Source organism: Copadichromis virginalis, linkage group LG3, assembly GCF_057382275.1.
Source record: "Copadichromis virginalis isolate Kocher_CV1m ecotype Utaka linkage group LG3, C_Virginalis_male_GT1.1, whole genome shotgun sequence".
Lineage (NCBI taxonomy): Eukaryota > Metazoa > Chordata > Actinopteri > Cichliformes > Cichlidae > Copadichromis > Copadichromis virginalis.
The window spans coordinates 54,945,736-54,967,016 of record NC_140620.1 but is presented as its reverse complement, the minus strand read 5'-3'; the positions used below and the strand labels follow the sequence as shown (position 1 = coordinate 54,967,016).

The 21,281-nt window shown below is 38.4% G+C and overlaps 2 protein-coding genes and 1 long non-coding RNA gene across 3 annotated transcripts; 1 reads left to right on the top strand and 2 right to left on the bottom strand.

Annotated features, from left to right (window-relative positions):
- Positions 1 to 273: 273 nt before the first annotated feature.
- Positions 274 to 1,522, top strand: LOC146715327 (uncharacterized). Its single transcript, XR_014919345.1, has 2 exons — positions 274 to 634; positions 1,185 to 1,522. It is a non-coding gene; the product is annotated as an uncharacterized LOC146715327 (long non-coding RNA).
- A 1,069-nt stretch (positions 1,523 to 2,591) lies between these two features.
- On the bottom strand, positions 2,592 to 8,062 carry LOC146715326 (uncharacterized). The gene is made up of 5 exons (XM_085451737.1): positions 7,984 to 8,062; positions 6,969 to 7,322; positions 6,571 to 6,672; positions 3,217 to 3,317; positions 2,592 to 2,909 (listed from the first exon to the last, which is right to left on the bottom strand). Exons 1-5 carry the CDS (start codon positions 8,039 to 8,041, stop codon positions 2,847 to 2,849), a joined length of 678 nt encoding a protein of 225 aa, XP_085307863.1. The 5' UTR covers positions 8,042 to 8,062; the 3' UTR covers positions 2,592 to 2,846.
- A 4,127-nt stretch (positions 8,063 to 12,189) lies between these two features.
- LOC146715325 (uncharacterized) lies at positions 12,190 to 19,343 on the bottom strand. The gene is made up of 4 exons (XM_085451736.1): positions 19,298 to 19,343; positions 17,192 to 17,614; positions 12,618 to 12,734; positions 12,190 to 12,541 (listed from the first exon to the last, which is right to left on the bottom strand). The coding sequence occupies exons 2-4, from the start codon at positions 17,562 to 17,564 to the stop codon at positions 12,441 to 12,443; spliced, it is 591 nt and encodes a 196-aa protein (XP_085307862.1). The 5' UTR covers positions 17,565 to 17,614; positions 19,298 to 19,343; the 3' UTR covers positions 12,190 to 12,440.
- Between the last annotated feature and the right edge of the window lie 1,938 nt (positions 19,344 to 21,281).

The following is a 21,281-nucleotide window of genomic DNA, read 5'->3' as shown; positions in this document are numbered from 1 at the left end:
GCATTTAACAAGGCATAGGTGGCGCTGTAGAGCCATTTCCCAGTGCTCATATGTAAAACCATTAAAATACAAAATTTTTCACCAGACCTGGGATGTGTGCAAAATTTCATGAGTTTTTGAGCATGTTTAGGCCCTCAAAAAGGCCCTTGTTTGGGGTGAATAATAATAATAATAATAATAATAATAATAATAATAATAATAATAATAATAAGAAACGGAGCAGATACAATAGGGCCTTCGCACTCTCGGTGCTCGGGCCCTAATAAATACTGATAAAAAGCATGTAAACATAAGTTTAATATGTACATATGTATATGTGGTATATAGATGGTGTGGGGGCAGGACTTAGTCCTTTAGAGTGTGTTTGTCAGATCCACTGAGCGACCAATCATTGGCCGGTCTGACCCTCCCCCAGTCTGTGCGCTGCTCAGACACCTGCGTGTGCCTTCGTGTGCCAGTCAGATACGCCAGAGACACAGACGGTGAAAGATCAGTTTACCCGTGCGGCAAAGAAGCTAGCTGGATAGAGAAAGTCCTTTTTTCGGCAAGAATAATAAGAGTGATACTGTATTCCAGAGGCCGTGAGCCAACGTGAGCACTGTGAAGCCCCGTGTAGCATTTGTTGCTTCGCATGGTAAGTCCCAGGCAGCACACGTGCGCTAGCATAGCATGCTACTTGCCGCTAGCTCTGATGCTAACTTCCGTTAGCCATTTTGCAATGAAAGTGCCTTTTCCGAGGCTAAAGCAATTAGCACTGAGTCTGCTGCACTTTATATGAGATGTTCTTTAAAGGTTTATGTCACATTACTGTGGTATTGATGTATAATGTATGGTGTTGTGCGATGTTATGTTAGCACATGTTCCCTTTTCTCATGGTGCTAATTATAGTTCTGCACACTAAGTATTAGCAATGTGAAATTAAGTGCCTTCACCTGCACTTTACTTAGCTGAAACTTGATAAGTCTCAAGCCAATGTGTATTTTTAATGCACTGCTGAGCTATTTTGTATTGTTTTAAATGTGTGTTTCCTATGCACTTTTTCCCTTTGAAATGAGAATAATTTGTTGTACAACATAGAATATTTTGAAGAAAATTTAGAAGCACTACAAGCAACCAGTAGTAATAATAAGTTACAGGCATGATAGCTTAAATGTTGAACTACTGTGTTCTGGCCTGGTCCCCAGGTCAGGTTTTTTCCTTTGCTTATTTGGATTGGATTGGTTTTGAGGACCTGAGAAGAATCGAGGATCCCTTTTCCAGTACTGGATGGCGAGCCCAGCCCAAAGAGCCGGATGAACTGGTAGATTGTAACCCGACTGGTTACAAACACACTGAGTGACTACTGAACATTGAAAGACTGAAATTGACTTTTAAAAAAAAGACACAAAAGACAATATATCCTTAGGTCGACCATTTGTGGGGTTTATTTTATTTTGTTTTCAAGAAGCGCGCTCTACTTTTGTTAAATGTGCACAACTTTAATAATTGTTAATAAATGCAATTGTGTTTTCTGCACCTACTGTGTACAAGTCCTCTGTTGTCATACACCCTTGGCTCCTACGAATCTAGAACCTGTCTGATCTGGTCCATATTTCCCTTCTGTCCGCGTACTGTGGTTAAAGGTAACTATACTGCCCGCACTACATGCAAAGAAGGCAAGAAGTAGCACTAACAGGTCTAGTATTGCACCACCAGTGTTACATAAGCATCTCGTGTTTTCTGCAATAGTATATGTTGCAGTTTGAGGTCTGTCAGTCTTTGCTCACCACCAAATGTTACTAGGACATTTGGCTCAGATGCTTAGGTAGGTCATCTAAAAACAGGAAACCCGCTGGTTTGATTTCCTTGGGCAAATTTAAATTGTTGTCAAATTGTTCTGAATGCTTGAATAAATGTGTGACTGTAGCTTGTACTGTGGGAGCACTGAGCCAGCAAGAACCAGGATGAGAAAAATGTTTATAGTTATAAACATCACGTATGGGTTGCTAAGTCAACTTGGAGGTCAGTGTTCAGAGAAAAGGTATTTTAGGAGCTCGTCGCTAACTGGTCTGATTCTGCCTTCAATCATGGTGAAAACACTGAAACGTTGACCTTATTACATGAATACAGAGAAGATGTACTGAATGATGAGGACACATTTATAATATCAGAGACATGCATTTAATGTCTCAGATTTATTTGAGATGTACAAGTTTTGTATGGTTGATACGACAAACACACACATAGCAAACCTTCGCCCGTCACAGGCGTACTTTCCACTTCCTGTCACTGACCTACTATACAGTCACCCCTGAACACCACACTTTCCATTCAGCATCCTAATCGTAAGCTGTAATCATTACGAAACCTGCGTGTTCAGTGTCGCATTTTTAACCCTCACTGTTGCTGATCGTGTTTTAGCCCGATCAAATTCTGCCTGGTACCATTATCAGTGTATAACCCTGTGATTTTGGGTGTATCCTATATGATGTCTGCATGATCAGAGTGATTTTCCCCCTGAAATACCGAAATAAATTGCACAAAACATTTTTAAGCAAGAAATTACACAAAAATCCTGAATATAGCAAAGATGCCACAAATTAAAAACTATGCAAATTCATCATTTATTTTATTTTTTTATTTGTCAGAAGGTTAAATAAACACATAAACATATTATTATTTTGTGATTCAGGCTTTATGGGACTAACACCCCATCACTGAAATTAATTTTAATTAAGATGTAGTTTATAGAAAAATACATACATATTTACAACCACATATGGGGTTTTTTGCAATCATGCAAAAATGTAAGAAAAATATGCTATATACAGGACAGAAAGTACACAAGAAAACTCTGGAGCCGACACTCATTTACTTTCTTTGGGATCCACATGCTCGAAGTAGAAGGATTCATACAGAGGCACTTGCCGCTGAAAGAGAAGGACATAAAGAAGAAGCTCATCAGTCAGACATCACAGACCGAGGCGCTCCACAGGTCAGTGTTTCCTAAAATGCACAACCTAAAACTCAACAGGCAATCTGAGTTTAACACATAGTTAGGTAGAAACATTATGTCAGTTATATTTTTATGATGTCTCAATGTTGAAGTCACCGTGAATAACTCAGTGAAAATGGATCAACATGTATTTGGACTGTTTAAAAATGATTTTCAGTACTGTTTCCTATTGTCCCCCTAAACTAACTAAAACATCACCCTGAAATGAACCCCGTTCTCACCCACTGAGACGAGCCTCTGGAGGAGCTTGTGCTGTCTTTGTCTGCATCTGCCATCTCGGAGTCTACGTGGGGAACCTCGTAGATGACTCGGGCTGCTAGTGCTGAAAACACACACGTCCACATAGAAATGATTACAAGGATTTAAATTGCATTTTCTTTTTAGAATAATGACCTAATTGGGAGCCGCATTTAATCCTTTCGGTCTCTGTTACTGTTACTGTAATGTTACAAACACAATACTTCATCCCTCCTTATATTTTCATTTTATTTTAACAAACTTATCTCTGTCAGTGTTTCAACTGTGGCATCCTGTTATTATGGGACGAAATGGACTTTATGATAATTCACATTCACTTTTCTACACAGTGTTTTATTCTGTACACTTTATCTGCCTCACATCTGCACCTGTGGAGACTCAAACCAAGAACCTTCCTGCTGTGAGAAGACAGTGCCAACCACAGTGTTTTGTTTTTCCATATCTGCATCAATGAATCACCTCCAGGAGGATATGAACCAACTGTTTCAGCTATCGTTGTGTGCCAGTCTCAGCTCATTGACCATCCACTCTTCACTCACTTGCTTCCACTTTGTACTTAAATCGGACTTTAGATTTGCCAATATCTACATGTGCTTCTTCTTTAATCTGATGCTAGCTGTCAGTTTAAAAACGGAATCATTTAGGACTCTTTCTGCCATCTCTTTCATAGCCCCATTGTATTAAAACATTGTCCTTGGTACACAACGCTATTACATTTTTTTGTTCTGTTTCTTATTGAAACAAAGTTATGTTGTTGTGGATCTACACTATATCAATAAAACTGAATTAAATTGAAATAAAAGTAACTGAATACATCTGAAATCCCACATTTTCAAAGTAAATGATCAATCAACAGGAAATCTGCTGGTTTGATTCCGTTGGGCAAGAGGTTGAACTCCAAATTGTTCCTAGTGAATCATGTATTAATAAATGTATGAATGCAGCTTGTAGTGTAGAGGAACTTTGAGTTTTCACAGTAATACATATCATAAAAGCATATGTAAATATGCATGTTATGATAAAGTTGTAAGGTCTTTACTTATAAAAAGAAAAAATCTTGACATGACTGTTGAAAATTGTTTGAATCTCCACAGGTGCAGATTCTGGGTGTTTTCACAACCAGACCTCCTGTTAGAAGCTCTTTTACCTTTCAATCAGTGAAAAACTGCTTTCAGTTTTCCAGATTGTTTAGAATTACAGATTATTCTTAACAAATGTATCTAAACTATGCAGACTTTACGCTGTTCCAATCCACATTATTGTAGATGCCCAAAGTGTTAATGTTTAGGAGCTCCACAGCAGTAGTGTTGTGTTTAGAATTGTTTGCTTCAAAAATTCAATTAATATGGCTTTTAGAATTAATTCTACACACACACACACACACACACACACACACACACACACACACACACACACACACACACACACATTTTTTAAATATATTTTCTTTTAACTCTTATTGTCTATGAATTCTAAGAGATTTTTTAAAATTTACATTGTTTAACTGTATTTTAGATGCAAAGAGATTCTATGGGAGCTTCAGCTATGTGGTGCTTTCTTTAAAAATAGGGTTACAAAAACTGACAACTAATTTTGAACTGATAGTGTCAAAATATTTTTCTAAATTATTAGAAAAAAGTAGATGTTTACTTTCTCTATATTGACTGTTAAGGTGACCTGGATAAATCTCATCGTGTTCCAATCGGTTTCTTACAACAACATCAAATATACTTCGCCTTTGTTTTCGTCCATAAATATATATAACAGACCTCGCTGCTCTGTAAGACATTATATGATGTTGTTTATACAGGAGAACGTTCTGAAAAATAGAATCGCCATTTTCATTTTGAGCTACATGCAAGCACTTCACTCTTTCTATTGTTTTTTTTTTTACATATTCCTCTACACTGTGTATATATCTCTTCTGTTTGCTATTTATTGCTGATGTCTTCTATACTCCCGCACAGTTGGCGTGGAGCGCCCATGATAATTCTGTTGTTTTCTATTCTATTTTCCAGGTTTCGAGATATTTCTTCTAATGAAACCCTTGTAAAACTTATCAGTCAGGAGCATTAAAATTACATTAGTTATACTAGTTGACTTAATACCAAAAGCAACATCTCATTCAAGAACAAAGAAAGTGTGCCACTGTAAATAAACTGCATTTTTCTGCTCTTTCTGATCCCTCAAAACACTTTTACATTGAGTGTATATTCTGTGAAGATGCCATATTTAACTTGGTCATCAGCTGATAAGCTTAGATTCAGTTAGTTTCTTCATTTTGACTTAGTATATATATAGTTTCTATCTAGTTCATATTATTTGGAAATATTTTGATTCATTCGTGTCAGGGTCATCTTTGCTGTATTTAATATAATGAGTAGGATATGTGTCGGGAGTGACAGATATTACAAAACAAGCAGCACCTTTTGCAGGCATTTGACTTTCAGTCATGCAGATACCAACAATTCCCAGTAAACGTGCAACAAAAGTTTCAACACAGTCAACACAGGCTGTTCTGACAAATTTGACCAAACTGTCAAAGACTGAAGCTAAAAACATATTTTAGTTTCTTCTTTTTTTTAATTTTAGTTTTTTAACTTACTAGTTTGTGAGTGTACACTATAGTTTCAGTTAATACTTTTTTAAAGTCTAGTTTTATTTTGTTTCAGTTAACAGACGTGTTTGTTCACACCTGGTTTTAGTTTAATCTTAAGTACAATATTCTTGTGGCTCAGTTACTATTTTTCTTTCATCGGTTTTACCACAACACTTAAACTTTGCTGCCATGCAAACTGACAGTTGTGCAAATGAGTTTGTATTAGTGAGGAAAGTGTCAGCCTTCACATCAGACGTTCTAAAATCAAGGCTTTTTGATGCAGGTTGTTTGGCACTTGTGTTTTTCAGGAAGAGTTTTGCATGATCCTGAAACTCAGACTTCCCACGTCTATGTGAAAATTGCAGTCTGCAGAAATTACTAAATGAATGCTGTTACAGAAAATCACACAGTTCAAAAAATTCCTCATGTATTTCCTGCTGCAACTTTTTATTACATATGTGGAAATATTGGCTCATTGTTTGAATTGGCTCCTGTATAGCCCATTAATAGTGTAAAGAAATGGTGATTGAGGTATATCACTGAGAACTATGTGTGTGATACCTGTGTCATGTCAAGGATTTAAATATACACACACAATACATATATTTATAGATAAACCAAAACAGAAGTAAGAAAGAAATGTTTGTGTATTGTAATTTATTTCAGTCTAACATTCATAACGGTCTCAGATTGATCAATAATAATTTAAAGTTTGTACCTTGTTTTCTTCGCAGAGTGCAGTAACAGACGAGGGTGGTGAGGAGCAAAGGAACCACTACAGCCAGGGAAATGATCACTTTGATTTGTGACCTCTTGGAAACTGCAGAATCAGTAAAATTTGTAATAATAATATAATAATAATCACATCCATCTATCTAATGTAAAAATGTAATCCTAACTGGTACTAGCAGGGTAAAATTGTTTAACATTTCACAAAAAAGAGGGATAAAAATGCATTAATTGTCTATTAAGACTACCAAAACCAGCTAAAATGACAGTGACAGTAGTTATTTTTAGTCAACAGTTCATATTGTTTAAATATCTACTACACTTGTAAAAAGAGATTTTAATATGTCACCATACTGAACCTTGTGCATTGGATATTTATTCACTTACCGGATTCTTCTGTGTTGCTGATGCTAGTATCGTTGCCTGTCTTGACTGTGATAACTGTCCCTTTTCCATTAACCTTAGTTAAAGATGGTATCTCCACAATCACCTCGCAGATGTATGTACCTGAATCCTTTGTTTTTATATTTGAGAAATGCAAATATGAACATTTCTTTTCAGACCCTTGAGACTGAATCAAGTTGGTGTAGTTGCCTTTTATAATTTCTGTTTGATTTTTTAGCCATTTCACTCTCACTCTTTCAAACGTCCCTGTCCAGCAGCACGTGATGTTTGCTGTCTCTCCTTCCGTGACAGAAACTTTAGAAATCTGTGTCACAACTAATGTGCCTGATGAAACACCTGTAAGAGGAAGAGTGGAACATAATATTGTAAGTCATTACAAGACACACATATTTCTAAAGCTTAATCTAAAAGTATCAGGTTTTGGTACAAAATACAGCATGCAGACATGTTTCTAAGGAGCTTGAAAAGAAATCCAACTAAACTTTTTTAAGTTTCTTGAAGATGTTTCACCTCTCATCAGAGAAGCTTCTTCAGTTCTAAGAACTCTCTCTGATGACTTCAAGAAACTTAAAGTAGTTCAGTCGCTTTTCTTTCCATGTCCTTAGATTAACATGGCATGTCTGACTGAGAACCTACACAGACACAGACATACTTTCAAATACATTATAGTGATTTTTGTCATAAAAAAACAGGTAGTGATTGCACATCAGAAATAAAGACGTCATGACACTACTTTTATGTTGTCTTTTACATCTAGCATTTCAAAAACTGCAAATCATTATAACCTCCTCATTCAAAATCTAAGTTAGTCTCACTTCTTAGAACCTAGAACTGTGAACACTGACATAATGAGGGGAAATTATAATACCAGACATTTATTGTTTGTTAATAAAATTGTGCATTATTTATCACAAACAAATTTAGGAAAACTCAACTTTTCATTTTAAGATGAATGGAATGAAAATAAAATAATTTACCAAGTTGTGTTTCTACTTACTCCAGGATGACAGGGTACAGAGAGAGGCGAAAAGCAGGCTACTTAGCAAGATCTTCATCTTGCCACACTGATTCACTACTGAACAGTTACAATCGCTTCATCTGTCACATCTTCTCTTAGTCCCACCCACCACACACACACACACACACACACACACACACACACACACACACACTGTGCACCATGTTTTCTTCAAAGATCTTCTGTTTTCTAGAGAAGTGTGAAAACCCACAGATGCTGCTGCTTCCTCCTTCAGACAGAGACAGCTACAGACAAACTATAGAAGCTGTGACTAAGACTCAGACCTTTCTCTTCCGACTGAAAAGGACACTTTTTTTATCCTCATGCAGAGATGCTGAAATGGGGTCACAATAAAATACATATTAAGGACAGATAATGTAATAAACTGTATTTTTGTTCAAGAATTGTTATTAAAATAGTTTGAAAGTCAATCTTTGCAAGTTTACACACATGCATACATACAAAGTTTACATGTTAACATTAATTTATTTTAATATTTGACTTATTTTTTTAACTGCACTGTTTTGGAGGTTTTACGTTGCCAGATTATTGTAGTGGTATAGCTTTTATTCTATTATTATTATTATTTTGTTGAAAACATCCGGGAGGAAGTTGATGTAGGTCACCTGAAAACGTGAATTGAGAGTTCATAAATGACGTGAATTGTCATTCTGTGAAGTCCTCAGAGTCTGAAGCTACTTTTTGCTGCTACTATGTTTCCCAAGGGGTTGAAGCAGTCGACACATCCACCTGTTTTGATTTCACACCTGATGATACTAGAGATTTCTATTACCCTATCACAGTCTCATTCTGAGGGAGTCACATATTTTCAAACAGTGCGGCTTACATAAGAACAAGGTGTCTTTTAGCATCTATGCTTAAACCTAACTGTGATAGTGGTTTGTTGTTTTGCCTGCAGGAGGAAAGGTGGAGCAGTTTGTGGTGCTGGGTGGAGCTGATTGGCACAGTTGCTGCATACGTGCCATTGCATGTTGGGAGCTGAGCCAGACCGCAAAGCAGCCAGTCACACTAGCTCTCACAGCCTGGGTCAGTCCAAGCAGAGAAAAACCTGAGTTGTTATTTAGAGTGTGCTGTGAATTCCCCTGATTGGCTCTGTTAAAGTGACAACACACTACATGCTTTACATGCTGAGTAGTTTTCAGTGCCAAAACCTCATCAGTGAGCAACAGGATAGGCATGAATAAGAAAGTGAAAAACATAATAGTCACAAAAGACTTTATTGTAACACTGCAGTGACGACATAAAACAATGTAAATACATGTATTTGCTATAAACATGCTATTTAAAGTGTTATCAATTGTATCAGTTTTAGAACGTACAGTAACAATTGCAACGTTATTTTGTAACAGTGTAACAGCCAGCTCATCTGTGACTTGTCAGTCACAAGTCAGTTATCACTAGGGAATAGTAAATGGACTGATTCTTATATAGCGCTTTTCTACTGTTCTGGAGCCCTCAAAGCGCTAGTGAGTCAGAAATATTTTGAATATTGAATATACATGGTCTACTGTGGAGTAACATTTTCCAAGAATTTGATGCATTCTCATAGACTTATAAGAAAACAGAACTCACTTCACTTCAATGTGCAATCTACTGACACCTAGTGGTGAGATTTTACACACTGTACCTTTAAGCATGGGTACCAAGAAAATACTAGTTCCCTATCACCTATGGTTTCAACTTATCTAATGAAAACCCACTTAAAATTATCAGAATATAAATCCATCTTATATACAGTCTGTGTTTTGTAGGATATGCTGTTAAGAGCTACTAGCATAGCTGTACTCTGTGTGAATTTGAAAGTTAGTACAGCACTGAATTGAGCTAAATGCTGTCAAGCTGGCATTTAGTAGATAGAGTTCATCTGATCACCTTAAATTACAGGGTTACCATGCTAACAATCCAACTTCCTGGAAACTTAGTAGCAGCCATCACCGCTGTTCCCTCTCCCAGTAATGGAACAAAAGCCGAGCAACTTAAAGCTATAACATTTCAATTGATAGCCTTTAGCATTTAGATTTATTGTTTGGTGGACCAGTAGTTCTCAACCTGTGTGCCATGAGGTAAGCAAGACATCTGAACAGCCAGTGTGTTTCAGGCTGATGAAACTGCATTTGAAATACGACAGTACTCCCATGACCTGGATGACTGAAAAGCTGCACAAACAAAGACACAGAAAACAAAGAACAAAAACCAAACAACATTGTACAGTACTGTGCAAAACACTCGAGCCATGCCTCAGTCTTAGCAACAGTTCAAAGTTTTTCTTCTTTCCTTTTAAGTTCATTTAATTTTTTTCAGTCCGGTCCTCATATCTGGCCATTTTCAGGTGAATGTTGTTTGTTTTTTTATTTGTTTTGTTTAGCTTTTATTTTGTTGAGCCACTTAATACTGACCTTTGAATCCCTTGAACACCGCACACAAACATGACACAAGTGTTATGTCTACACATAACAGACAACTTTGCAAAGGACAAATCATTACGACATATAATCATTCTAAATGTAGAAAAGTACCAACAATTATGCAGCACCATCTGAAATGTGTCTGACTGACAACAGTTTCATTTTTCAGCATTACAATGATTCCAAACACACTGCAAACACAGTAAAATAGTACCTGGATAGAAAAACATATACTGGAGGTCACAGATCACACTGGACATACAGACGTAAAATTGTTCAATATTTTACAAAGAAATACAGAAAAATAAGTTGTAAAATTGAGCCTTAACACTACTACAGCTAAATAGTACCTGACCGAACTACCAGTCGTTATAAATGATTTATAAAATTCTGAAACAAGCAGAGAAAAGAAAATGCACGAGGGTTTTTTTTACTTACCCCAAGAGAGGATGCATATACAGGAAAACAGCAGGCCAGTTAATAAAAGCTTCATTCCTTCACACTGAACCAACAATAGCAACTGACGCCTACATCTGTGGTCAAATTATTCACACCAAACATTGGCACCCAAAGCTCAGATTAGTCTCGTCTTTTACAGATTTTGCAGAGTTCAAAGCCACAGCTTATCTTCCTTCGCTTCGCTGAATTCTTCATAACAGCAAAATCATACTGTTTTGAGCAAATAGTTAAAGGACAGACATTTAGTGCTACAGATGGAAGGCTAAAGAAAGTAAATAAATAAATTTTCCATTTACACTTTGATATTGAAAACTAGCTTATTTTCAGCCTTATGTGGCTTTTTGTTCCTTAGGTGGAGGAAAGCTGTGCTGAGGGTAAGGATAGGTAGAGTCTAAGGACTGAAATGAACATGTCTACCTGGGAAATTCATCTGATGAGGTAAACACAAGTTATTCACTACCAGGTAGCAAGAACTGCTTCTTGTTAGATGAAAACACGATTGAAAGGCACTGCTACATTGTAACAACTGCTATCCCCAGTGCTCCAATCGGCTGGACCTTACACCTTACAGACTCTAGCCATCAGCTCTCATACTTACTGGTGAAGCAAGTCTGTGGTTCAGTTTTTAGCAGACTTAGCTAATGTGATCTGCAAAGTAAAACATAAAAGTGGCAACAAGCATGGATGACACTGATATAGCTGCACAGGCTGTAGCAGCTCTTAAATACTGTATTTTCTTCAGTTGCTAAAGAAGACTTCTTTGAGATCAGGTCTATAACTTTGTACAGATACAATAATCCTAAAACTGTAAACAGGATCAGGTGCTCAGCCTAGATTTTTATGGGTTTTTGCTCATTTCAAGTGGAGCTTTTCGGACTTTTACTACTAGCAAGATAATATCATACAGTCCATAACGGGACGGTATCAACATGAAGTATGGCAGGACATTTTGTTACCTACCCCCAGCAACAAGCTTATCTGTATTACCATCTTTAGAATTCTGATGTCTACCATTTCCTTTGTCTTATTTAGCTAGTTCACACTCACTCTGTCAGACTTCTCTCCAGTAGAACAGACATATTTGGAGTATGGGTCACAACAAATGTGCCGTTAAAACATGTGCAAGAAAACACAGAAACGTTTTATTCCAATTTTTTTAGTAGCTTAATGGCAGAATTACCTGAAGTTTAACTGAACGTGAAAACAAAGAATAGGAACAAATCTGAAAGCAAAGAGGTTCTTTTTTTTACTTACTTCAAGATGTGAGGGCACAGGATAAACCTTTCACACTGAATCAACAGTCAACAAGTGTCACATACCACTACTTGGACACAATACTTCCACACAGATACCATCTACCCACTTTACTTCTCATGCGTTGTGGTATTATTCACTTTTCAATCTATTTACATGTGCAGTCACTTTTTGTTGTGCCAACATTTGTTGTTTTGAATGAATGAAGAATAAAACTATACATACTCTTAACTGATCAGTAACAAAAGAATATAGTTCTTCTATTTGTAATCAAATTTAATTATCAGACACTTTTATCTAACATTCATTTGCTGCTTCTACTGCTCTTCCATCTCTTTCTTCCTCTTCCTCGTCTTGCTCTTGCTTTTGATTTGAAGTTGGTTTATTTCCAGAAGAAGCTGAAATATGACAATCAACCGGTCATTATGCAGCATAACCAACTGGCTGTCACTGGAGCTTTGTGTTGTATTGTACCTTTTGAGTTCTGCTGAGCTTTGCTCCCTACATAGTAGAGCCAGAAGAAGGCTGTGATCAAGGCGAGGACGGGCAGAGTCCTCATGAGATAAGTGAATACTTCTTCCTTTGGGGCTTCTGAAACTCATTGACAGAGGCATCTGATCAGGTGCACACAGGTTATACACAGTCCACAGGCTGGAGTGATAACTCCATGCCAGTGTTTTGAGTTTTGTGGATTTATGACTTGTTGTAGGTTTTCCACACACTTTTGAGTTTGTTAACCACATTTGTTGTTTTGTTCCTTGGTTGTGGGTTCCCTTTTGTGATCCCTGTCTCTCTGGTTGTGTCCACATGTCTGTTTGGTTTGTCTGTGTTCTGCCTCCCTAGCTGTCTGCTGTCTGTGTAATTTCCTGTTTTATGTTGGTAGTCACTTGTCTTGTTTGCATCGTGTTCTGTTTCACTTCCCCTTGAATCATTTAGTGTGTTCAGTTCAGTTGTGTTCCCATATGTCCACTTCCCCTCATCATCTGCTTGTGTATGTATTGTCTCCCTTTATCCCTCAGACCGTTAGTCACCATCCCCTAATGTCCCCAATTCCTAATGTTCTAGTATAGTCTCCCAGTATAGGTTTCAGTTAAAGCAGGAGCATCAAATGCATTTTTACACTGCGGGCCATATGGTGCCCACTTAAGTGGGCCAGACTAGTGAAACTCTCCTTCCTGTCAGTGTAAAGAAGTTACATATTTAACAGTTTTTCTACATACTGAAGAAAATGCTGCTGTTGAAAAGGAAGAAAACAGTCAGCATGAGATTTAAAAACGTCATTGCCCAGACTGTTGTCATTGTTTTGTTTTTTGAAAACAAAAAAACAACAGAAATGTCTGTAGTAGAAAGAGAAAAAGAGAAACAATCAATCACTTTGAGCGGAAGCACGAGCTCCAGCAGCTCTACGCTGAGGAAAAAAGATACATTTGCTTATTTTGTGCAGAATAACTTCACGTTATATTGATCAGCAGCTGCCCATATTAAGCTGTGATCGTCACCAGGTAACGTGGGCGTGTTTCCTATATCAGCAGGTTTTAAACAGCTGACAGGTGAACAGGATGTATGCAGGTAAACCCGACGGTCAGTCGAGCTCATCGGTTGTGTTGTGAGGAAAATCTCGGCTTGTTATTTATGTTACAGAAATACACGGGCACGACGACAGGTGGAAGACTTTCTGATTTAATTTTTTTAACATAATTTCACTGTTGTCTGAGGATAATATTGACACGTGTCTATATTTGCATGAGCTGGAGATGGAGACCTTTCTTGGTCAACGTCATTAATCTTGTCAAACTCCACGAGACGCTGACAGACAGAGAAGACTATTCAGTAAAAAATCCAACATCTGCTGCACGGAGAATGGACTGTGCAAACAGATCTAACCAGCTAGGATAAAAACCAGTTAACCTGGAACACTGGCTCACGTCTCTTTGTGTCTTAGGAATGTCTGCTGCCCTTCCTTCTTTTACATAATGGTGTGATCTCTGCCTTCGCATGTGATTGGCCGCATGGTGTGCCCATTAAAATAAAGTCCTACCCTCCCATGCACGGTTTCTCAGCAAGGCTGAAGATTCGGCTCCCACATAACGACGGATCTTTAATAACAGATATATGAAATTATCTCCTAGGCCGGATGTGGCCCGCAGGCCGTACATTTGACACCCCTTTTATATATTTTTTTATATTTTTTTATTTACTTGTTGGCCAAATAAAGGGCTTGTCCTTTGTTCACTATATCCACTCCTGTGCATTTTAGGTCCATACCACTCATCTCTTCACAGTGTTGGGAAGGTTACTTTTAAAATGTATTCCACTACAGATTACAGAATACATGTTACAAAATGCATTTTGTAACATTTTCCGTCATGTTACTCGATGAGAGTAACGTATTCTGAATACGTTGGATTACTTAATATATTATCATGCTTTTTACAACTACATGAATGTACTATTGTTGCGTGATGTATTACTATTACTGAAGGTTGTCAAAGGAGCTTGCAAAGAAAAGCGTCTGGACTTCTTTAAGTTGCTTGAAGACGTTTCACCTCTCATCCGAGAAGCTTCTTCAGTTCTAAGGTCAAATGGTGGAGAGTCCCAGATATAAACCTAGTGGGAGTGACCCCCCACAGAGGGACAAAAGGACCCCCTGATGATCCTCTAATCGCCTGAGCCAAGGTGGGAAACTGGGCGTGGGTCCCAATCAGCCAGAGTTTCGGGTGAGCTCATTGTGAAACCTGGCCCCACCTTATCATGCGAATTCCTGAGGTCAGATGGCCCAGGATGTGAGTGGGCGTTAAGGCGTCTGGGAAGGGATCTCAAAACTGGATTATAGATGGCAGAGAGTTGGTGTCGTAAACCCCCGCCTCTGTTCAAAGATGGTCACTCACAGTGGACATAGATGGCTTCTTTCACTCCTCTTTCAAACCATCTGTCCTCTCTGTCCAAAATGTGAACATTGGCATCCTCGAAAGAGTGTCCTTTATCCTTAAGATGCAGATGGACTGCTGAGTCTTGTCCTGTGGAGGTGGCTCTTCTGTGTTGTGCCATGCGCTTGTGAAGTGGCTGTTTGGTCTCTCCAATGTAGAGGTCTGAGCATTCCTCGCTGCACTGTACAGCATACACCACATTGTTAAGTCTGTGTTTTGGCGTTTTGTCTTTCGGGTGAACCAGTTTTTGTCTGAGTGTGTTGCTGGGTCTGAAATACACTGGGATGTCATGCTTGGAGAAAACTCTCCTGAGTTTCTCTGATACACCGGCTACATAGGGGATGACAATGTTGTTGCGTCTGTCCTTCTCATCCTCCCTCGCTGGTGTCTGGTCTTCTTTTCTGTGCCTCTTTGCTGACTTTAAGAACGCCCATTTGGGATAGCCGCACGTTTTGAGTGCTTCCTTTACATGTGTGTGTTCCTTCTTTTTTCCTTCAGGCTTAGAGGGAACATGTTCTGCCCGGTGGTGTAGGGTCCTAATTACTCCAAGTTTGTGTTCCAGAGGGTGATGGGAGTCAAAGAGGAGGTACTGGTCCGTGTGTGTGGGCTTCCGGTAAACTTCGATGTTGAGGTTGCCGTTCTCTTCGATGTGCACGGCGCAGTCCAGGAAAGGCAAACAGTCGTCCTTTGTGTCTTCCCTGGTGAACTTGATGTTTTTATCCACAGCGTTAATGTGCACAGTGAAGGATTCCACTTCTTGTGTCTTGATTTTGACCCAGACGCTTTTCTTTGCAAGCTCCTTTGACTACGATGACCTGGATGACTGAGAACCTTCACTGACATTACTGAAGGTTATTCGACATAACAATACCAACTGGATTTTCAAATATCAATAAGAAATGCGCAACAGTAGGTTGACATTAGGTAAGGCTGCACTTTTTGCAGGAATAGAAAACTATTCCGCGCTTATAGAAAATGGGTCCGCGGCTCCAAACCGTAAAGGGACCTCTGGCTAATATGTCGGGTTTCGTGTCGGGCTCGTAGCCGAAAACTAGCTTTACTTTGTTGCCTGGGTCAACTTTGCTAGCGAGAGACAGAGAGAGGCGTTGAAAGGCTGCTCCAACGGAACTTATTTTTTCAGAGGAAAACACGAACACAGAGTACAGTCGAGTTTTAATAGCTTACTTACAACTGGGCTTGTCAGGCACTCTTCTTGGCTGCAGTGGTTATTATTATATTTACATGCTTCCAGCTCCTGCTTCTGCTCGGTGGCAACTCGTACTTTTTGACTCTCCTTTTTCTCCCTCCCTCGCACTCACAGACACATCACGGGTATAGCAGTCCATTCTGCCTGCAGCACGGACTATACTGTCCATGAGGCTACATTCTTTAGGGTGATGCCTGTAACACTCTGCCTATTGCCTTCATATTAAATCATTTTTTGAAAAATAATTTTTAAAAATATTTCTTCACGTCAAGCGATGTGACATCACGGCAAGTAGAGGTGACATGGGCAGTGAGATTGAGACACAGGCATTTGAGCCTCTTTAATGCATGTTTTGTTTGGGTTTCCAAAAATAGAGAGGGCATAGCCTAACATATGAAAAAGGAAAAGACCGCGCGTAATCCATTTAGTTCAACAGAGTAGCTGTATTCTGAATACCCCCTTTTAAAACGGTAACTGTAACGGGATACAGTTACCCATATTCTGTATTTTAAATATGTAACGGCGCTACATGTATCCTGTTACTCCCCAACACTGCCTCTGCACAACTTGACAAAATATGAACTTAATTTTTGCTATCCTGGTTCCACAGCGGTTTTGTGCCATTTTAAAAATCTACACAATCAGACATTTGCATATGGGATTATGAACCACCATCGTCTTAGTGCACGGTTTGCTAACCATGTGAGAGCAGATGTATAACACCGCTGTTGATTTGTGAGTGTACATTCATATGTTTTTAGTGAAACATTACTAATAACGTTCGAGACACAATCAATATTTTTTTTAAATGATGTTTGCTCATAAGACCTGATCATGTCTCGGTAAACCTATATTAGACAACCCAGTGGCTTACATAAACATGTTTGTCAGCATTCTGGTGATTTGTCACCTACCTCGAGCAATATGCTGATCTGTGTTGTCATCATTCTTCACTTTTTTCACTTCTTCACGATTTCTTTTATCTTGAATGTCGAATGTCCCACTTCTTCCCATCGTCTTGACTGTGATGACTGTCCCATTTCCTTTAGCCTCAGTTAAAGATGGTATCTCCACAGTCACCTTGCAGATGTACGTCCCTGAATCCTCTGGTCTAACATTTGAGATATTCAAAAAAGAACATTTCTTCTCTTCCTTTTTCAGAGACGCATTAGGCTGATTAATAAAGTAGTCGCTCCTAATTTCTGTTTGATTTTTAAGCCAGTACACTCTAAATCTTTCAAACTTCCCTGTCCAGCAGCAGGTGATGTTTACTGTCTCGCCCTCCATGACAGAAACATGAGGACTCTGGGTCACAACAAATGTGCCTGATGAAACACCTGTAAGAGATAAAGTGGAACATAATATTGTAAGTTATTTAAAAATAATATAAAGTAGTGATTGCACATTGGAAATAAAGATGACATGACAATCATTTTTGTCAAGGGCAGTGGATAAAGACTGTGTGGAGTTGAGAACAGAAGACCTAAATCCAGACAAAACAAATCATGGAAACAAACTTAATATTAACTGAAAGCGAGTCGTTTATTATGGCTGACGGAGAAACACAAAGCAATGCACAAGGTAACCAAGCTGAGAATAAACAATAACCTAAACTGGGAAAACTAAGCATGAAAAACCCTAAATGTGAAACTTGGCGTGGATACATAGACACCTGGAATAGGTGGGCAGGGGCAGGGATAGCTCAGTAGATAGAGTTCTTGCCCCATGATCGGAAGGTCAGGGGTTCGAATCCACTGAACGGCTACCCTGAGGTACCCCTGAGCAAGGTACAGTCCCTACACACTGCTCCACGGGCGCTGCATTGGTGGCTGCCCACTGCTTCACTGGGTGAATGGGTTAAATGCAAAGGAGTAATTTCCCTACGGGGACTAACACATACACATTGGAACATGGAGACATGACACAGAAGAGTACTGAGGGAAGTGGAAACACCTGGCAAACACAGCTGACACAAATGAGCATGATCCCACAGGGGAGGCAAAACTGAACACACTGAACATGGAACACCAGACTGTCAAAATAACATAGGAAACATCGTGAGACGTAGACATGACAACACAAGCTTGACGATATGACATGGAAAACGCAGACATGAAACACATAACAGACTGGGGAGACCGAATGATACACAAGGAGAGGAACACGGAAAGAGATAAGGGGAACGAGGCACAGGCATAACTAAAAATCATGCACAGAGGACAAGAGACAGAAAACGACACATAAACAAGGGCGCATGGATGAAACTTTAACTAGACAAAACCTAAGACATATTTATAGTAACACTAGAACTTAGCATTACGGTAATACGGTAAGAAACATAAAAAATAAACTCAAATAAACTTCCTGACAACTTTTAGGTTGTCTTTTACATCTATCGTTTCAAAAACCTTGAATAAATATAACTTCTTCATTCAAAGTCTAAGTCAGAAATCTATTCACTCTCCTTTTAACTGTTGTTTGATGTCCATAAGTTGTTTAATGTGGTTCACTATATGTTCAGTCACTTAACATGTGAAGTCACTTCCTTCATGTGAATTCAGCTAAACTTCACTCAGTTTCCTGCTCAGAACTAGCCATGCCCTGTAAATTTGTCATGAAAATGAAAGTGATGGGCTTAAAAATGCATAAAAGCACTTACATTCAACTATGTCTATATTTCGCTATTTTCATTAAGCTTTATGTTTAAGCAGGTCCCCCCTTTTTTTTTTATCTCGTCCAGTTCCTGTGCTTTATAAGTAGGATGATCAAAGTCAACAATAATTTGAATGCTAAAAATTAATTCTGTATAATCTGAGTACTTTTAGAAACTTTAGTTTTCAAGTTATGTGAGAATTCCATGAAAGCTTAGCACCCATTAGATTTTGATTATGCCCAGAAATCTAGCTTTGGTTTATTTTTTTATTTATTTTCTCAAGTTAATTTAAAAATTTTAAAGTTTTTAAAGTTTGCATCTTTAGAAGCACACACGATCCTACATTAATATTGATGTTTTTACTCACACCAAGTTGAGAGGGCATGGAGGAACAAAAGTAGCAGACGACCCAGCAGAAGACTCATCCTCGTACAATTCACCGTTGAATACTGATACTTGTGACAACTTCCCTAGAGAGTTACAGATATCACCTTTGTTCCCCACCCCCACTACCCCAAGATGTAATTTAGGTTTTTATACAGCAGTTATGTCATTTCCTTTACTCAATCAAATTAATATTTTGTTATGCAAAATTCAGTACATAAGAAAATATTGTCAGTGTTGTCAAAACTCAAACACATGAAAAGAAAAGATTCCCCGGAGCATTAGATTAAAAGTCACAGGCTAGAAAATGTAACACAAAAGACAACACCATTAAAACTGTTCTTTAATTAGTATTAACAAAAAAATCAGACAGCTATATGGCGCTGTATTTAGCGCTTAGGTAAGATCGTGTTCTTTAACATATTTAAAGTGTTCGTTCACAATTGCACATCAACACATGTTGAAAACACTTTGCACCGAAATAACTACCAGACTGTTTCTGTTTTACCCTGTGCAGTTTATCTCATATTTACGGTAAGTGGTAAGTTTATTTAAACTGTATAATGTTTCCATTAGTCTTTACGGTCATTAATGTAGGTAGTACACAGGAAACATATAGAACACAATGAATAACTGGGTACATTGTCTCATGTCACACATCAGGTATTCAGAGTGTGTGGGAAAATAAAACTCTACATGGAGACCTGATGGTGAAGAAAGTGTCACAATTATTTGGTACAAGAAGTCTTTGTGCAGAGAAGTGCAAATTTAAAACATAAAAAGAGCTTTTCATACTTTTCATACATATTTATGTTAAATTTGTGTCTTTCCTATAGAGGCTGTGGTCATAGGACAAAGCTAGCTGTCCTTGTGGCTACATCGCTCAGCTGGTTCATGATCAATACAGAAGGTAAACTGAAACTTCCAGACTTGTTCCCATTGTATGTTACTTGTCTTTAATAAAATATTAAGGCACTATGTAGCATACTTGTGAATTTAATTAAATATATCCCTGTTGTGCCATTTTCTCGTCCATTTATCAACTAGAAAAAAGAAAGAAAAGCCCAACCCTGTCCCTCAGAATCTCGAAAAATGAGCAGCAAAGAATTTTTTTAGCTGCAGTCATGGACATTACTTCTATTTTGTGAGAACGTGCTGGCTAGAACGGACAAGAGAGGGATGGTAAAATGAAAACTGCATCCAAGACAGAAACAACACAACTTCAGACATGCTAACAGGAAGCTACAGAAGAACCCAGAGTGATGTTGAAACTGAGCGTATGCTGAGCTGAGTCTTGCTTCCAGAGCCTCATCTTCAGCACTTAACAGAAGTACTGATGAGTTAGGAGTCCAGTAGCCTTGTAGCCTTCAGTCCTACTCTTACATATAAATAAAGTAGAATCACTATGGTAATTGCTTTGAAGTCTCTTTGGGCAGGTTTTCTGCAAATGCTTTGTGTTGTCGGTTTGTGTTTATGCTCATTGGGATTGAGATTTCCATCAATATGTGTAGCCCCAGGTTTTACTATTAACTGGTAATTATGTGACAATGCATTTCAGGTCATGTTATGGAGTAACGTGAAAGTAATGGATCGAGAAGTAACAAATTACTTTCTCTGGTGATTAATTAAGTAACGTACTGTGATATCTTTAAGAAAAGTAACAAGTGGTGTGTAATGTATTCCCTTAAAGTATTTAAAAGTAGAATGGGAGGCAGAGCCTTCAGCTTGCAAGCCCTCTTCTGTGAATCAGCTTCCATTTTGGATTCAGGGAGACAGACACCCTCTCTATCAAGGCCAAGTGGCCAGCGTGCAAAGGCATTGCCCAAAAGCAGACTCAAAACACTGCTTTTTATTTTTAGACAAAACTTTAATTAACACAAGGATCACTAAGGTCAAGGAGTGGCAGAGAGAGAACGTCACAGGAGCGGGACCCACTGCAATAGCGGGAGAAGATGAGTTACTTCCAG